The following is an 18552-nucleotide window of genomic DNA, read 5'->3' on the forward strand; positions in this document are numbered from 1 at the left end:
AGATTTACTTCTGAGTAAGTGTGCATATGATCAGACTGTGCCTAACTAACTGCATGCACTGCTCCTGGGAACACTTCTGTCCAGGAGTTGGAAGGTCGAGTGCGAATTCACTAAAAATGCATATTCCCCCCCCCCTATGCTGCAACTGCAGGCTTCCCAGAGCAACAACAGATCTGCCAAAATATTGAGATTGGAACATGTCAACATGCTCTATTGTCAATAAAGTCTCAGAGCCAATGTGCTAAGGAGCCCAGTACCCAGGTAGCATTTGTTAAAAGCAAAAGATAAGCAATAATAATAATAATTTCTTTTTTCAAAAAAACAACAACAACCCAATAATGTAAAAAGGAGAGACCATGTATGAAGGAGATGTTTTCACTGGATGGAATGAAAAATCAATGTCCACTTTGGGAGGCAAGAAGGGACTCTGAAGGTGCAGAAGACGAAGGAGGTTGGTCCTCCCACTTGGCCCCCATTCATCTCCTGGTGTTGATTTTGAAGATAGATTGTGCTTTCCCCCCTCCCTCCTCTTCTGGATGCAGGCAGGTGGCTGTGAGAGGCACAGTGCATTCCCTGCCCCCAATTACTCTGCCTGTGCATCGTAATTGGCACCCCCAGCTTTCTTCAGCTCGCTCTTGATATAATCCTCATCCAGCTCCTTGTGGTCACTGATCACAAACTCTTTGGCAAAATTCTGCAAGAGACAAAAGCAAAGCATGAGGCTCATCGAGGGAGGCGGTGCAAGCGTTTCAGTGACAGGAATTGTTCTGTGCCTGAGATTAGGGTAAGGGTCCCCACCCCTATCCTTAACTCAGTGCCAAGGAATGTGCATCGCATGCAAAAGGTCCCAGGTCCAATCCCTGCCATCTCCAGGTAGAGCTAGGAGTGTCCCTTGCCTGAAACCCTGGAGAGCTGCTGCCAGTCAGTGTAGACCATACTAAGCCAGATGGACCAATGGTCTGATCTGGTATAAGGCAGCTTCCTATTTTTCTGTTATGTTGCTGGACTGCAACTGATATTGGGAGTATTCTCTATAGTGGCACGATGGCTGAGAAATGCCCTTCCCTGGCTGATGTGGCCTGATGGGTTTCTGGTGCCAGTTAAATCCGTATCCTAGTATTTATTATTTATTTTCTTATAAATAAACTGCTTAGCATTTTAAAAAAAACTCACAAGCATTTGTACAATATTTCAGGTATGTTGTTTCTCACGTTCCTGATTAAAACATTGTTTGATCTCCTCCCACACTTCCTCATCTGGACCCCCAACCACCACAATGTCCTCACAGGACTTATGACACTTGTCTACACTGATGAGCAGTGACTCTCCAGGGTTGCAGACAGGGATTTGTCCCTGCCCTACCTGGAGATGCCGGAGATTGAACCTGGGACCTTCTGCATGCAAAACAGATGCTGTACCACTGAGCTATGGCCCTTGCCTCTTTCTGACCTTGCTTCATGTAATGTGGTTTCTTGCCTTACAAGCCCTGCCAGAGACTTCTGGTTGACTACCATGGGAAGCAGCATGTGGGACTAGTTGTGAGACTTGATTGGATCCAGCAGGGCTCCATTCTCATGTTCATTGGAGCATCAGAAGCTACAAGGACACCAGGCAGGGTGGTCATGTCAGTTTCCCTGGACCATCGCTCACAGCTTCTGGTGAAACCCTTCCCCTCTGTTTGATGCTCAGACATTGTTTCTAGCTCCTCTTAAATTCCAGGCATGAGACACGCATTCTGAGGACAAGAGCCTCTCAGCTCGCCTCTCTGCCCCCACCTCTCTGTGTCCCCCCCATCCTGACCTCGGCTGTGCCCCAGGAATGAATTGCCGCCTTTGTGTTTGTTCCAGAGCGTATGGGCACCACAAACAAGCGCGGCCATTTATTTTAGGCCAGGAGGCCGGGACACAGCAACAACCTGAATCGCTTCACAGAGACAACAGCAGCAGCAGCAGCAGCAGGCAAAGTCTGTGCAATGAAGTGGAGAAGCCGACGGCAAATGTTCCGTCCGAAGTTCTCATTTGATCCATTGACTGCTGCAATGAATCAGAATTGCTAAGGGACCCCACGGTTCCTTAATCTGGAAGTCTTGTTTCTTTTTGAGGGGGGGCTGTTAAGAACATGTGCAAATGCCACATTCTGAATGAGAAAGGGGTCTGTCCAGTGTATACAAGCACAGCTTCGCTGGACTTCCTGTTTCCTGCATTCTGTCGAAACAACAGCTATGTTAAACAAGCTCTGGTGGCATCACCAGTAGCAAAAGTGGGTGCCATCAAGTGTGTAGAAACCTGCGGCTTTTGCATGGCTGGAATATCATCTGCTGGCCAGATGATTACTGCGCCTACTTTTCTTCTGGCCTCATCCACCACTGACAAGCACCACCTGGAAGGTTGCCCTTCGGGCTAAAAGAGGTTCCCCCATTCCTTCTCTAGGCAGATTTCCATAGGGATTGTATGCTTTGACTATTCCAAATAAATAAATAAATATAAGTTCTTGGGCACTCTGCAGCTTTTTGACTGAAGTTGCTGAAGGGCCCTTAAGATATCACATTATGTTTTTTACCGCTGGTCCCATAAGTAGTTGAGTGGCAAATGGAGACAGGGCCTTGTTGGTGGTGGTGCCATGGCTGTAGAATGATCTTTACAGGGATCCTCAACCAGCACTGACTCTTGAGAACTGGAGAATATAAACATAGGAAGCTGCCTGATACAGAGACAGACTTCATCTAGTTCAGTACTGTCAACACTGACAGACAGCAGCTCTCCAGGGTTTCAGATGGGAGGAGGGTTTCTCCCAGCCCTACTGGGAGATGCTGAGAACCAAAACTGGGACCTTTTGCATGAAAAGCAGGTGCTCTAACCACTCAGCTACAGCCCTTCCCCTTACATGTTTATTGCTCCAGACTTTTAACAGATATTATGGTGGTTTCTTGTTTTATTGCTACAGTTTGCTGTTTTGCAGCTGGTTTCACTTTAGTCATATTGTTGCTTTATTTGTTACACTTGATTTTACTTTCTTTTAAACGATTGGGGTATTTAATGCCTCTGTTGTTTTTTGGAAATGTGTGTATATATATATATAGTTTCTTTACCTCCCTTCACCCTTGGATCACAAGGGTGGTTTACAAACATATACTGTTAATTCCAAAATATTGGAAGCTGAAAGTTGCCCCTGGTGTGTTTAAAAGAAATAATGACAAGTTGTCTTGTGCTTATTAGCAACTGCAGCGGATCCTGTGGGTGGATGAACTCCCATCAGGAAAGGATTAGGCACACACACCACTGTTTTCCTGTTTCCGTCCAACAGTCAAACAGGAGGCCGTTCCTATATCCTAGTTAACTATTAAAAGCTGCTCGCTTTTTAATTAGTTTGGACTGAAAGCACAGCCCTTGGAGCCTGCACCCAGTCAGATAAAATTATCAGGGGTGTTTCCAGGCTTCTGGAATCAAAGGGCCATGACTCAGTGGTAAAGAAAGAGGGAAGCCTGGTTACCTTGCAATTTGCTCAAAGGCACCGGATTTAACCTCAGATCAGATGGACCTTTAGTTGGCTGCAGGGACACAGCCAACCTGGCACCCTCCAAATGTTCAGGACTATGGCTCCCATAATCCCTGGCCACTGGACATGCCGGATGGGGTTGATGGAAGTTGGGAGCCCAACAGGACTGAGGGAAAAAAGACTCCTGCCTGAGACCTGGGAGAGCTGCTGCCAGTCAGTGTAGACAACACAGAGTTAGATAGACCAATGGCTTGCCTCTGTGTAAGACAGCTTCCTGTGTTCATATGACAGCACAAGATTGGCCAAGTGACACTCACTGGTTTGCCCAGAACAATCCAGGAAAGATGGAATTGTGTGCAGTCATGTTAAATACATAGTAAGGACATCTGTCTTTTGAAATCTGAATTTATCTTTTAAAAATTGCATCCTGGGGGGAAAAATGCATCCAAAAAATACATACAACAAAAAAACACAATAAAATGACATAAGACAATAAAAGACAATAAAACATAAGCTGTGTTCACCTGTAACACCAAGCCGTGGTTTAGCCAACACATTATCCTTCAGATGGAATTGACTACAAATTCCATCATCTCTGTCCAAGGCTGATGGGAGTTATAGTCCACAACATCTTGATGTCACCACATTCACTACCCATGGTTTAGCAATATAAGATGTGTTACAGCGGGTCTGCACCTTTCGTCCTCCTCTAGTGTGGTCACAAGCTTATCATGATATATGAACTGGGATAAGTATTAAATGTGGCTAGTGGAAGCAAGCCAACCACAGTTTGTGAAGCTGGGTTTTTTACTAACTGTAGCTAAGATTAGCCACAGTTTAGGGTCCGGCCGTCACATTAAACTGTGGTTAATTCATCTCCTTCTCATGGACCTGGTAGAGAAGGGGGGAAGGAGGGAAGTATGCATGCCTGTGGCTTAATGCTAAACCATAGTTTGGCATTATGCACATTACCAGGCCATGGTAAGAAGCAGCAAATAAAGTAAATTAAATACCATATTTTTCCATGTATAAGACGCCCCAATTTGGGGGGCCCCTCCAAATTAAGAAAACACCCCCTCAGCACTACCCGTGTATAAGACGAGCCCCAATTTTAAACCTAGTTTTTTGGTTAAAAACAAACAAACAAACCCTAGTCTTATATACAGAAAAATATGATACATTTTGGAGACTAAAGGAGAATGCCAAGGAGATGTAAAATTCAACATTGTCAAAGACAAGATACTCCAAGTTGCCAATATAGCTCTAGCCTCCTCAATTTGACTGTCAAGCCAAATGCTCCCCACAAAGCATGGAGAAGGGAGCAAGGGGAAATGGATACACTTTCCAGGACCTGGAGGTCCAAGGGGGCCCATTACCAAGGGAGGGAACATCAAAGTTAATATGTAGATCATGCATGAGGATGTTCATGCAAACGTATCCCCTTACACATATGTAAATACAGGCTGCTGTGAAAGGCACACGAGCAGGGATACTACTACCACTATTTTAATTTTTATTATTTTTAAAATTTATATACCGCCCCCTTCATCCAAGGGTCGCGGCGCGGTTTACGGTAAAGAAACACAACAATACAATGACTAATATTAGTAATAGTTAAAACTTGCCTGTACTACTTCTTTAACCAAAGTCTTGTCCGTCCCAGTTTTGGCTCTCTGCAAACCACTGACACTCTCACCGATCCATGTGATCAGGGCAAACTTGACTCTCTTGCTCATGGCATCGCCAGTGGTGAATCGGACGAAGCCAAACAACCGAATGTCATCTTGATGGGGAGGGGGGGAAAAATGAAAGAAAGGTTACAAAGCTGGTGGAATAAAATAAGACTAGCTGAAGAAGGTGTAACCCAACAGCTTGCAAACGCAACGAGCCTGGACCCAGGATACCTTAAGGCAGGGACTGGGGGAGGGGGGAGAGGAATGACCTGTGGCCCTCCAGATGTCAGACTCCAACTCCCATCAACCCCAGCCAACATGTTCAACAGCCTGGGGTGATGGGAGCTGGAGATTCCACAACCCTTCCTTAAGGATTGCCTATTGCTCCATGAATCTATCAAAGTGCTAAGCTCCTCTTTGGAGGCTCCGTTTTCTGGTTCTGACACCATCTGAATACAGTACATGATGTCAGGGCTATCTTTGCCTGGGGGTGCAAGGGGTGCGGGGCACCCAGGCACTGAATTCTGGGGGGTGCCCGGCACCCGCCGCTGAAGCCACCTAAGCTCTTAACTATCTACCTGTTATGAAATAATAAATAATTTTGAACAAGCTAGAAAAACAAAATACATATATACCTAGGTATTACCAAAATGTATACCTACTGTTTCACTAAAGGACTTTTGACTCTGTGTGCTCATTTACCAAAGATGCGCCAGCGGCGGCACTTTTCATTCACAATGGCGTGTTTAAATTTCATCACTTACAGTTCAAATTCGTTTAGAGAAATCATTTTTTAAAAAATGTTTATTTTCGCTAATTGTCGGCATTTTCTTTGACTAGCTACTTATACTTAGGGCTCTAGTACACATGACATAAGCATAATAAAAGTTAATTTGGGGGCTAAACTAAATTTGGGGGCGCTGGGCGGATCTTTGTACCCCGGCGGCGCATATGCTAAAGACGGCTCTGCATGATGTGTCACAAGTGGAACTGTAGCTCTGAGAGGGAAATTAAGAGTCCCCCGGATTTTTTGGGTCGGGGGAGCAATGTGGATTGAATGTGCACGATGCGGGACTTCCGGTGAGGTCGCCATCACGGGTGGTCGTGGGTTGCCTCGGCAGCGAGGCGACCCAGTCCAGCCCAGGGGTTGGAGCCCCGCTACCGCTAAGCGGGGCTCCGGTGAGGCGCGGGAAGAGCGTCCCGCACCTCGGGCTCCCCGGCGGGCCCGCTAAGCAACGTACCCTTCCCTCGTTCCCCCTGTAAAGGGGGAGTGGGGGTGAAGGGAGCGCGGAGCTGGGCCATTAGGGGACATGCCCCAACCGGGCGGAAAAGCGGCGAGTGCTGGCCGTGATGAGCGACAACGTTCTCCCTGCAGAAGATGAAAGGAAATGAAGCCCGGTGGTTGTGAGTACTTGATTGGATTAATTTGTGGACTTAACGATCCGGGAGGTTTCAGGGAAAGGAAGCCTGCCCCCCTCCCTTCGGTGGCAAGAAAATAACGGTTTTTGAGAGACTGCTGCTACAATGATGGTTATATTGTTTTGTCTTTTTGATAAGTGAGACTATTGAAATTTCCCTTTGGGGAGGAAGATGATGGAAAATATCCCTTTTTAAAGTTGTGGTCTTTACGCCCCGGTTTCGGGGAAAATGGCTGCGAAAGCTTGAGTTGGAGTGGAAAATTACTGGCATTAAGATGGAGAATCATTGAAATAGAAACTGAAATTTGACACCTATGCCTGCTTCTACCATGTTGGGCTTTGTTTTTGAGCTTGCTTTGAACTCTGGATTAACTGATGAACAAAGGATTACTTTTTTGAGACTGGAACTGCTTAACCAGAAACTGATGGTCTTGAACTGGGGCATGAAGAAAAATGTGCTTCCCACAGAGGAGACCTTTCAGGTGATTGATTCTATGGAAGAGAGCCTTGGCAAAGAGCTGAAGGGGATGATAGAAGAACGGAGAGAGATGGCTTGGCGACTCCGGGGAAAAGAAACGTCCTTTGGGGGTGGCAGGCCCGGGACGGTGAAGATTGTTATATCCAGCCGTCGAGGTGAGAGCTCGGGAGTGATGGGCAAAAAATTGAGATGTCTACAAATAGAAGAAAAATGCAGTATTGAACCGGAGAAGCTGGAAGAAGATCAATTGTGTACCCTGATGCTCGAGGCAAGGACTGTCATGGACTACGTCTGGATCTGTGGACTTATAAGAGTGGTTCCGGTGTAAGGTGGAGAAGGACAATGGTTAGAGGGGGGATAGGGTGAACTGTATTAAGCGTAAAATATAAATGGTCTGTTATGGTAACCTGAAATCGGTGTGTCAAGATACTAAGTCTTTTTAAATAAGAAAGGGGATATTTTGAAAAAATTTTTGTTATTAGCAGCAGTTTAAGGGAAAGAAGAAGTTTGTTTTGATGTGATACAAGAATAATACGTTAAGATAGAAAGTTTTGCTATGAATTGTCATGAAGTTACAATATGATTTGATTTTATCCAAGATAGAAGTGAGATATAATTGTAAATTGAAAATAAGATTTTGAGAGGTTTGTTTAGATTTGAATTTTTTTGTTTAAATGAATTTAATTTTTAGAGAGGTGAAGTTATTAAAGTAGAATCTGGATTTGAAACCGAAGGAGAGAAGGCAGGGGAAGTCAATTGTAAAGATTCGAAACAAGAATTTTTTTTGTGTGTGTGTATGTAAACAAGAAGAAGAATCTTGGTTATGTTTGTATTTGTCTGGTATAATTGTGGGTGGTTGATTGTTTGGGTAGATGTAGGTGTGGGTGTGGGATTATTCTTTGTTATGAAAAATACCAATAAATTCTTTATAAAAAAAATGAATGTGCACGATGCGGATGTGCACTTGTGTGCAGTGTAGCCTACAAAGAGCCACATCTTTTTTCCCTCTAGCCACACCCACCAGCAACATGCAGCCCACGGAAAGCTTCCCACAAGGGAATGTGGCCCTCGGGGTTAAAAAGATCCCCCACCCCTTTCCCAGAAGGTTAGAAACCAAAGGTTTGTGTGACAGCCTCTTGCAGAAACGTAATATACACAGACACACTTCACATATTCGAAGGATGCTGCAGACCCTCCTACCTACCTCAGTGCCATCATATGCAAGTCTACTTAGCAGTAAGTTCCATTGGTTTCAATGGGGGAAGGACTGCAGTCTCAGCCTTCTTCTTAAACTCACTCTAAATTCCTAATGGAAGCCTCTCCCCCCCCACCTGCCCCACACACCCTGTACCAGCTTCCTCCCCACCAGCCCTTAAAGGAGTTTAATTCAATCTTCCACAGTTGGCTGGCATTTCTGCAATGCTTGCAACAAAGTGTTTTTGTAAGAAAGCAACTTCCCTTTGAAGGAGGAAACGCCACTGTCATCATGCAAAAAAAGCAGGCAGGGTGGGGGTAGGTAAGCCACTTTCCTTGCCAGGTAGCTGAAAATGCATTTCCTTGCCAGGTAGCTAAAAATGGGAAGTCTTGCAGATAATGCCAGGATGAATGGACCCAATGCAGGCTGCCTTCCCACAGCAGTTTACAATATTCACTTTTCAAGATGTTTACCTAACTCTGAATTTCCACATTCTGTTTGAGCTTCCAGAGAACATAATGGGCACATCTAGCGACATAGTGAAATACAGCACGAGTTTAGCACTCATTTATGTGTTCTTCGCACACAGATTTTATCTGGGAACGAAAACAGAAATGAGCATTAAACTAGCACGATTCCTTTCAGAAGTTAAAAAAAAATCCTCACATAACAAACCTGGGTTAGGCGTTGGTTGTGCTTTAAATATTTGGGGTGTGTGGATCAGCCCCAAGTCTCATCAGCAAAAGGCTCTTTTGCTACTAATGAGCAGGCATTGTTCACATCCACACACCCCTCACAGAGCTACAATTCACTTAACAAACTATAGTTCCCAGGATTCTTTCAAGGAAGCCATGCACTTTAAATGTATGGTGGTGATGTGACCAGGAGACTTACAGGGCAGTGTGTCTTTACTCAGAAGTAAGTCTCACTGCATCCAATGAGGCTTACCAGGTACTTAGTCCCTAGCGGATGAATTGAGGATTGCATACTAGTGACATCTAAGGAGACCCTTTGGAGCACCAATGGGGCTGCTTTGGACATGAGCGAGTAACCATGCAATTCACACCTAAAAGACACACAACTTAATCAGCTGTTCCAAAGTTCATTGCTCACTTATCAGTAGGTGGCAGTCCCCCCACCCCAAACTGGTTTCCTGACTGGGCAGGTCAATTCTCAACCACCCAGAATCACGATTTATTCCAATAAGGCTGAAATACTCTAGTGTAGATGTAGCCAATGTGGTACCCTCTGGACTAGAGTTTCCATAATCCCTGAACACTGGTTTTGCTGCCTGGTACAAGTTGGAGCCCAACATCTGGAAGACATCAAATGGGCTACCACTGTTCTAGTGCCAGGACAGAGAAAAATATATAGTGCCATCTTAAGGTGGTTTACTTGGAAGTAAGTGCCACTATGTTAAATGGGGCATACTGCCAAGCAAGAGTAGCTAAGATTGCCGGCCTGGTGATTTACAGAAGATCAGGCAAGCATTTCTCACTCTAAAAGGTTAACAAAAGCAATAACTAATACTGTACTAATAAATCAAACTGCTAAAAGAAATGTTGGAGGAAAACCAGGCGTGGACTTTTTGTGTGAAAGGATTGAGAGGTGGTTCAGAAGTATATTGATGGTGAATTGTAAGTGTATGTACCTCCCGTCCACACCAGCCTCTATTTTACACTGGTTCTGGTTGGTGGAGGGCGGGTCCTAGTAAAAAAACAAAATAGCTGCCCACCTCTGATATAGTACCATCCTGTACCATTGCTTGGGAGGGCTGTACTCGTTTTTACAGGCATAAGATTATATTGTTGCAGCCTGCCCTGGGACCTTGTAGTCAAAGGCAAGTTAAGAGATCTGACAAAGAAATAAACGTTTTAAATAAAGCGTGTGCGCGTGTGCCTTTACATTTACATGTTCATGGTAACAGCAACATGTCTGAGAAGAAGGCCTTGCAATTAGAGATTTTGCATTTTACAAAGAATCAAAACCCAATTCCAGATGGCCACTGGGGAAGCAGAGGAACAAGTGAAATGGCATCTGCCTGACAGCCTAGGGAGGTGCATTTTGCAAAGGCAGAGAGAAAAGGAGGGGGTGGAGGTGGGAAATGATTTGCAGGCAGACAGGAACAGCCTGTCAATGAGAAACGCAACCACAATCACTGCCATAAGGAGGGTTCATCTTGCTTCTTCTTCTTCTTCCTTCCTTCTTTCTTTCTTACAGTCTTACCCTTTAAAGTAAACATGAAAAAGAGAGGCTGGCAGTAGAAGCAGAAGTTAGGAGGAGATTAGAAACCGAAGGGTAAACCATTAACCCTTGCATATTTTCCTCCTGCCAAAAGCTTTCCGCTGCTAGTCATTTTGGAGTGGGAGAGGATCCTCATCAAGCCACACAGCCAAAGATCTTAGCTAGTCATTTCGGAGTGATTGAGGTCTGCTGGGCTTCTTGAGCCAGCATCAAGGACACCGCTAGGCCCTTAGAAGACCAGAGGGCACAGGACCATGGCACAAATTTGCATACAATTTGCACAGGTTCTTTTATACATACGGACACTAAGTTTAGATTGACTTTCAGAAGTCACCGTAAAACTTTTAAAAAATAATAATAATAAAGGAGACAGAAGTGCCAGGAGTACCAGGGCCCATGTGCCACACCCTAACAATATCCCTGACCTTCTGCTGAACTGGCCCACTTGGCTGGCAGCAGCTGAATATCCCCTAAAATGGTTGGCCCAAGTAACTGACAGACCAGCACCTCTCCCAGTACTTGCCAGCCCACCAGTTCAGTTCTGTGGAGGGAGCCCTCTTTGTGGTCAGAGCCCTGGACACTGCCCAAGGGCGATGGACCAAGTGAAGGCTTTCTTGGTTGTGGCACCCTCTTTGTGGCAATGTATTGCTGGAGGTGCAGCTCTTCACTCAGGGCTTTGGGTCACTGTGCTGGTATGGCAGAAATCATAGAATTGTAGAGTTGAAAGATACCCTGAGGATCAGGAAATCTGCAGCTGTCCCTTATGGAGATCAAACCTGCAACCTTGCCATTATCAGCATCATTCTCTAACCAGCTGAGCTATCCAGTACCTAAGGAGGTCAAAAAGACCGCTGGCTGATTGAACAGTCTATGAAGTTGAAATTATCTGGGTGATTTTTGTTTTTGTTTTATTTATTTTTTACTCTTAGCTTGGCTGGTTTTTAGTTGTGTGTATTATCTATTTTATGCTATTATTTGTGAACCACTTCACTTTTCTTTTTTGAAGAGCAGTACAGAAATGAAATAATTAACAAGCAAACTTCTGTATGAGAAGCTTCTTCCAATGTCCCAGCTAGTTAAAACCCTTAGTACCGCTTGAACTCAATGGGACAAGTTAGGAACATAAAGAGAGTCCTGCTGGATCAGGCCAATGGTCCACCTAGTTCCGCACTCTGTTCTCACAGTGGCCAACCGGACGCCCCTGTGGGAAGCCCATGTCTAGGTCTCCCATCCACGCTCCCCAGTATATATTGATAGTGCAGGCACTATGCAGCAGTAATCATGACTAATGGCCATTGATAGCCTTATCCTCCAGGAAGTTGTCCAACCTCCCTTTAAAGCCATCCAATTCAATGGCCATCCAACATCCAATAGGAGTAAATGCCATAATTTAACTATGCACTATATGAAGAAGTATTTTCTTTTCTCTGTCTTGAATCTTCCAACATTCAGCTTCATTGACTGTCTCTAAGTCCTAAGTAATACATGACTTAGTGCCTGCAGAAATCAATGAGTTGACTTAAGGTCAACTAAGTTAGTCTGGATCCAATGCAACGAGTCTCACTCCCAAGTAGGTGAGGGAAGGTGTGGCAGGATGACTGTTTTTTAAATGTATGGGTTTTTTTTCACTCATTTGAAAAGCTTTTAATCAAATGAGCCTTGCAGCCAGGCCAACCTCCCTCTCAAACAGAGAATCATAACTATCTGCTATAGCTCAATAAAGTTGGCCAAAAAATACGCCTTCTATAAGAATACAGCTTGAATCTGGAGATGTCAAGCGATGGCTAATCCACGTCCTTTATTTTTTTAAATGTGCCCTATAAAATCAGATCTTTTCCCACTTAGTGACCTCATTTTTAACCTCAATTATAAGTACATTAAAGTGTTATTTTTACAAAAAGTGGATGGTGGAAAGGCATTGAAGGTTATCGCAGACGTTTCTGAAATGCACCCTTCCCTAGTTTCAAAGTGGATTGATGGCTCACAGATGCCGTTATTAATGCTGCCTCTGGAGGGATGCCATCCCTCATGGACCAAAGGGACCAGGCTCAAAAGCCTTGAATTAAATCCTTAGTTAAGGCTCAAGGAGCCCACAGAGAGACGTCCAGGCCCCGCAAGACGAGTTCTTGAAACAGGATGGGGTTGATTGCACATTAGCTTCAAACACATTCTAGCCATTTCCTTTATTTTTTAGGGGGAGGAGGGGGAGGGAACCCATCTGAAAGCCACCGGAAAGACAGATGCTGTGCATCTGAGAGGCATGGATGTAACATGCTCCGAGAAGGAGAATGCAAGAGCCATCTTCAAATATCTAAAGGGCTGTCACATGGAACAAGCTTGTTTTCTGCTGCTCCAGAGGATTCAAAGTACAAGAAAGGAAATGCTAACTAAAGATTAGAAAGCTGGCAGGAAGAGCTGTTTGACAGTGGACTAGGCTACCTCAGAAGAGGGTGGACACTCCTTCACCAGAGGTTTTTAAACAGAGGTTGGATGGCCATCTGTCAGGGATTCTTCAGCTGTGCTTCCTGCATTGCGGGGTTTGGAATAGATGTCCCTTAGGGTCCCTTCCAACTCTACAAGCCTCTGATTTTTCATTGTAGCACATGCTATACCTAATGGCCTGACCCAGGAGTGCCTAACTTTTAGTTTGGGGGTCTACTTTGACCACCACCCCAATTCCCCCCAAAGAAAAAAACAGTAAAGTAGGTGCAGGACAGTATCCAATGATTTCTGGCTGTGCCATGGGGAACTTCCCCACTCTCTCCTCATGCATGGTTGGGTGTGTGTTGAAACTGCCCTCCTGCACCATGGCAAAATTGGCATCTGTTACTCTACCCACTTTGCCACTTGCTCCATCCACCACCAGCATCTGGACCATAGCAGGTTACCTAGAATCGGAATGAAAACGTTTCCTCACAGCAAACACACAGCATTTGGGGGCAAATCCTCCTTGCAAACGTTGTGCTGTTTGTCTCTGTTCATGTGAACTGAGACCCCATAAGAAGGGGGTGACACCCCTTCCAAAGTTTATTGGGCTGGGGAAGGGAGGGGGAAACCCAACCCCCTGCCTGAATAAACAGATGCATATGAAGCTATTCCTCAAAAGATTCATACAAAGTCATTCATTCTCTGACAAAGCCACACATATTTTCTGCTTTCCTGCTGAGCCATTCTGCTTCTGCTTTGTTATTCTAAATCTAAAGACAAGCAGGAACCACTGACTGCCTCCCAGATGGGAAAAAAGAGCCAAACACAATGTACAGCTCTGCAAATAAACAGAGGAAGTTAATAAGGAAATTGTTCAGGCTCAAGATGCAATACTTGGAGGTTGGGATAATTTTGTGGGCAAGTTTGCTTCATGGTGCAAGTGTTCCCCCCTTCTGCAAGCAATATGAAGTTCTGTGAAGACTTTGGAAAAGGGAGAACACTGGAGAGTGAACATCTCTTTTGCAATAATGGGTTGTATTCCAACTAAGTTTTAACTCAGAGTGGACCGATTGAAACTGATGGACCTGAGGTCACTTCCAGACAACCTGTTTATTGAATAAGCATTCTGATTTTTGTGCAGGGAGGTTAGACAATGTTGCATTCCACACTTTCCAGTACAAAAAAGGAAGCCGGTTTCTTGTGCAACACCATCCAAATCACCTATGTGAATGACTATCCCACCTGAAAAAAGTCACAATCTGGAAGTGCCCTACATTAAGTCTCATGCCCATGAATTTCAGTGGGTCTGCTCTGAGTACAAGCATCGTATACAACTCCATTTTCCTACAAACATGTAGGCTGAGTAGGTATTATGATGCTGTAGAAGGAAGCACACAGTTGAACCAGGCGGCTCCCAAGACCACATCACCTCTGTTGCCCAACCTGCAAATCCAAATCAGTTTTCTCCCAGCCAAATCAAAGATGCTGTGACTCAGTGATCCTTACGTGTGTGTGTGTGTGTGTGTGTGTGTGACTCAAACAAAACAGCTCATTCCTCCTTGCAGACTGATGTGACTGATACAAAATCCCTATTCTGGTGTTCACAAATGTTCTGGCTCCACCCACGTCGTCCTTCACAAGTTGGAGGGTGGCTGCAGTGGAGAAGCCTCCCGTCACTCATGGTGTCTCCCTGCACATTTTTGAACCCCAGTCTTATAAAATGAGTAGGGGGAGCCTCTGCAAGTACAGGCTGTTCCCTGTTTCAGCTCGCTGCCCTCCAAGTTGTGTAGGATGACTGGAACAGCAGGTGGGGAGCAGAGCTAGCAGGCACACACCTGCTCTCTCCCCAGCACTCTGAGCCACACATGAGCACTTGCACAGGGCTCTAGATAAAGAATCCTCTGGACTGTCTGTTCCAATTTCACTTTTCTCTGCAAAGCAAAACATTATTCTTTCTTTCCATTTTAGAGGTCTTGGTGCAATGTGTCTTGGTATCTACTCAATATTGTAGGGCTGAAGGTGCTCAGGGGCTGAATGCGCCCCACTAGGCCTCTTTCCCTGGTCCTCAGAAATGCCCCCAGGCCACACCCCTCACAGTCCCCCAATGGCTTCTGCATGGTGGAATGTGTCCTTGAATTCTGATGATGTCTCTTGCTTCCCTGGATGGAGGAGAAAGAGGGGTGTGTTGCATGTGCCTAGAAACCAGCCTACTGTACAATTTCCATTGGTTGATGTGCTCTCATTTGCCTCTGGCCCCCTCCCACCCCTGGCATGTGGCCCTTAGAAGGTTGCCCAGAAGGCTGTGAGGCCCTCTGTTCCACATTTATATATAAAAAGCCCCCTGGAAGCAGGTGACCCAAAAATTCATATAAGTGCCATTGACATGCTCTCTAAGACTGCATCCAGCTATATTTTAAGACACAAGTCTTTCAAGCATACAAAGCAACTTGTCTGAATCACTTCCTCAAGATCTTGTGGGCCCAACATTCCAGCTACCTGTAAATAGTATCTGAAGGACTGCCTTCTCTTCTATATGCTCTAGGTACCCTGGAGTTATTAAATAAACCAAATTAATAACACTAATATTAATACAGGTGCATCTGCTGAAGAGCAGGGACAGGGCCTTTTCCATGTGGTGCCCTGGTCATGCAATAGCTGCACAGAAATATTCATTTAGCATTAACCAATCTATCTTTTATATGCCAACTCAAAATTGACAAAGGGCTCGTCCACACTTCCGCTTGTCCCAGAGCTTTCCTCCAAGAAAACCCGCTCTTTACTGCTGAATTGGAAGAAACGTCAATGGGGTTTTCAGCAGATTGACGTTTGCTCGGATTCAGCAGTAAAGAGCAGTTTTCCTGGAGGAAAGCAGTGGGACAAGCAGAAAACCTCTCAGGTTCTAGACACAGGACAAGCAGAAGTGTGGACAATCCGCTGGTTTCTTGAGCATCTTATAGATAATTGTGTTACCCTAATTGCTATCCCATTGCTTCTGCCATTTCTTTTACTGGATTGCGTAGCTGGATAGATTTTAGGTTTTTTGTTTCTTTATTAAAGAAATGATATTATAAATATTTTATAAACTATTTTATTTCTTTTATAAACAGTTCCTTATTTCTTTTATAGTTTCTTGTTCATTTTATAAGCAGTTCAAACCTATGCATGTTTACTCAGAAGGAAGTTCCATTGCACCTAGTGGGCTCTGCTTCTCAGCACTGCAGCAATATCTTGGTTTTATAAGCTTACATGGAGGCGTGGTAACAGGAAGTTGGGGTATAAATGTATGAAATTATTTTTATTTTAAAAAGTTGCAGTGTGTTTCATTTTCAGAGCTTTCTCTTGCTCCAGAATCCACCAATACCACAAAATATTCACACAAGAGCTCCATGTATGCACAGATGCACAAAGAGAGGGAACGTGTGCTTAGGACTTTGATGGTGCTTTCAACAGAGGGAGCTAGCTGCTCCATAAGGACACAAGGGATGCAACACGCAAGCAAGAAGGTATAACCTCCTTAAAAAAATCCAGCCCAAAACATAAAAGCCCACCATTCTCCAGCCTCTTGTAACAAAGCTTATTTCCTTCTCCTTCCCAACTAATTTTCCTTTTATGGCATTTCTTCTTAGATTGTAAGCCTGAGGGCACCACTGTCTCTTTCTCTCTCTTTTTACTGATTCATAAGATTCTGGGAGACTGGGTGTGTGTGTGCATGGTCAGGATTTTTAAAAAATCGAATAAATCAATAAAATGGATGGATTGCTGAATTAATTAATAAAACAAATTTGGGATTCTGCATTGCCTTTTTATCCCCAAAAGATTGCTGGCTCTTGGATGAAACTATAACTTCAAAAAGACCAAAAAGAGAGAGAGGAGGGGTCCCCAATGGAAATAAGTCATGAAAGCTGCCATCATTAGTTTGAAGTTTTGTCTGTGTGTGTGTGTGTTTAAAACAAAACTCCATTTGCTTTACAGTTTAATTGCATTATTAAGATGTTCCCCCCTACAAGATGCCCCTAGTAAAGAGAGCTCACCATTTACACTCCAGCAATGAAAAGAAGAACATTTCCTGAAGAAAGGAAGAAATTGCTCTTTGAGGGGGGGAGGAACCCCCTCCCCAACTCAAGCCAAGGGTGAAACAAAAGAGGGATTAGCTGAATGAGATCATTCCACTGGGCTGCTTAGACATCCAGGGTGAGATCATGTAAAAAGCCAGACATTCAAACTATCTTGAAGGAATGAGACATTTGGGGGATGTAAAAACCATTTGCAATCCACAGCTCACCTCATTCAGCCTTTTGTATTCCTTTCCCCACCCCCAACCCCATGAGGTCATCTTCGGAAGAAAGTACATCTGCCCTCTTCTTACCTGTGCATTCCCTGATGAACTCCTCATAATCGGCTCCATGGTGCCCTGGGACGATGGTGGATCCTTCGTACTTAAACGTCACCCTTGGAGAAGTGGGGGGGGGGGGGGAGAGAGAGAGCATCGTAAAAGATGTGTGGGAGGTCTTTGCATTTTGACTCTATGAAAAAAAAATTCTCTCACACACACACACACTGTACCACACACTAGACACGGGGGTGGGGAAATGAGTAATGCGATTCCCAACTTCCAATCTTCCCCATCAGTGTATAAGCGGCCTAATGCTAACCTCTGGGGCATTAATCACAACTGCATGCTTTTTGCCAGTGATTATATCCACCGGTCAAGGATATGGGCACATGAAGCAAGGCTGAAGTCCACGGGCATCTGCTTCAGTCTTTAAGCCAAGGGGTGTGGTACTGCTAAAGCTTAAAGCTTAGAGATCGCTCCCCCCCCCCAAGATACCTTTCTTTTGTCTTTGTTACATTTGCACTGCTCTCTAATAGTCATTATTATTTTCACCGAAGTCTAACGCTGTGCGCCTTACCAGTTGACATCCGTGCCGTCGTCCCTCACGAGATTGTACGCCTCTCTGCACGCCTCTTTGTCGATTTTCGTTGCCATTTCTGTCGAGGAAAAACTTCTTTATGAAGAGTGGGGCGGGGTGTGTGTGTCTCCTCTCTCACGATTCCAGGGATAGTGGGCAAATGCAAAGATGGGGTCCGGACGAATTTAAATTTAATAGTAATACCGATAATGCTCCCCCTCACCGATATAGGCTTAAGATACTTGAAAAGACCCCCAAGGAGACGACCCTCTCATTCAGAGCGGCTGCTCCGATCCGCTCCCAGGAGCCGATTGGTAAAAGTCCAAAGGAAAGAGAAAGGAAAAGGTCTGCTGCTGCTGATGTAGCCGGTTGCTGCTGCCGCTGCAGTTGCTCATGCGGTCCTGCTCGCACAGCCTCGCTGAAAATGATCAGTCAGAGCAGATCCTGCTTTTAACCCCTTCGCTGCCTGGCGGAGAAGAAAGGAAGAAAAAGAAAAGCTCAACCAACCTACGTCTGGCGCGACTCTATTGGTCCTTTGTCACGAGGAGGCGCGGGGGGGTGCCCTTTCCCTCCCACCTTCTGCTCCTTTACGAAACATCCCACCCCCCTCTCTCTGAAACCGAGTGGTCTTTTTGCTTACCGCCTACTCCAGCCGGCTGTGTCTTTTCTGTTCTGCAAAGCATTGCTAGGATTTCTGTGCGGTGATGCAATA

General features: G+C 44.9%; 1 protein-coding gene across 2 annotated transcripts; it reads right to left on the minus strand.

The window, feature by feature from the left end:
* Window positions 1-317: 317 nt before the first annotated feature.
* Window positions 318-18313, minus strand: COTL1 (coactosin like F-actin binding protein 1). Of its 2 annotated transcripts, none has more exons than XM_033156882.1 (5): window positions 18045-18313; window positions 17841-17919; window positions 17297-17379; window positions 5121-5278; window positions 318-694 (listed from the first exon to the last, which is right to left on the minus strand). In XM_033156882.1, the coding sequence occupies exons 2-5, from the start codon at window positions 17915-17917 to the stop codon at window positions 584-586; spliced, it is 429 nt and encodes a 142-aa protein (XP_033012773.1). In that variant the 5' UTR covers window positions 17918-17919; window positions 18045-18313; the 3' UTR covers window positions 318-583. The 2 variants fall into 2 exon arrangements, with proteins under 2 accessions (XP_033012773.1, XP_033012774.1); XM_033156883.1 differs by having other exon boundaries at window positions 18064-18306.
* Between the last annotated feature and the right edge of the window lie 239 nt (window positions 18314-18552).

The sequence above is a fragment of the Lacerta agilis genome, chromosome 8, assembly GCF_009819535.1.
Source record: "Lacerta agilis isolate rLacAgi1 chromosome 8, rLacAgi1.pri, whole genome shotgun sequence".
NCBI classification, from domain to species: domain Eukaryota; kingdom Metazoa; phylum Chordata; class Lepidosauria; order Squamata; family Lacertidae; genus Lacerta; species Lacerta agilis.

Excerpts from the sequence above, each read along its gene's own strand:
- COTL1 (XM_033156882.1), bottom strand. The coding sequence starts at position 17,917 with ATGGCAACGAAAATCGACAAAGAGGCGTGCAGAGAGGCGTACAATCTC. Across the intron at positions 17,380-17,840 it reads GACGGCACGGATGTCAACTG|GGTGACGTTTAAGTACGAAG; the intron begins GTAAGGCGCACA and ends CACTTCTCCAAG. Across the intron at positions 695-5,120 it reads TGGTTAAAGAAGTAGTACAG|AATTTTGCCAAAGAGTTTGT; the intron begins GCAAGTTTTAAC and ends TGTCTCTTGCAG.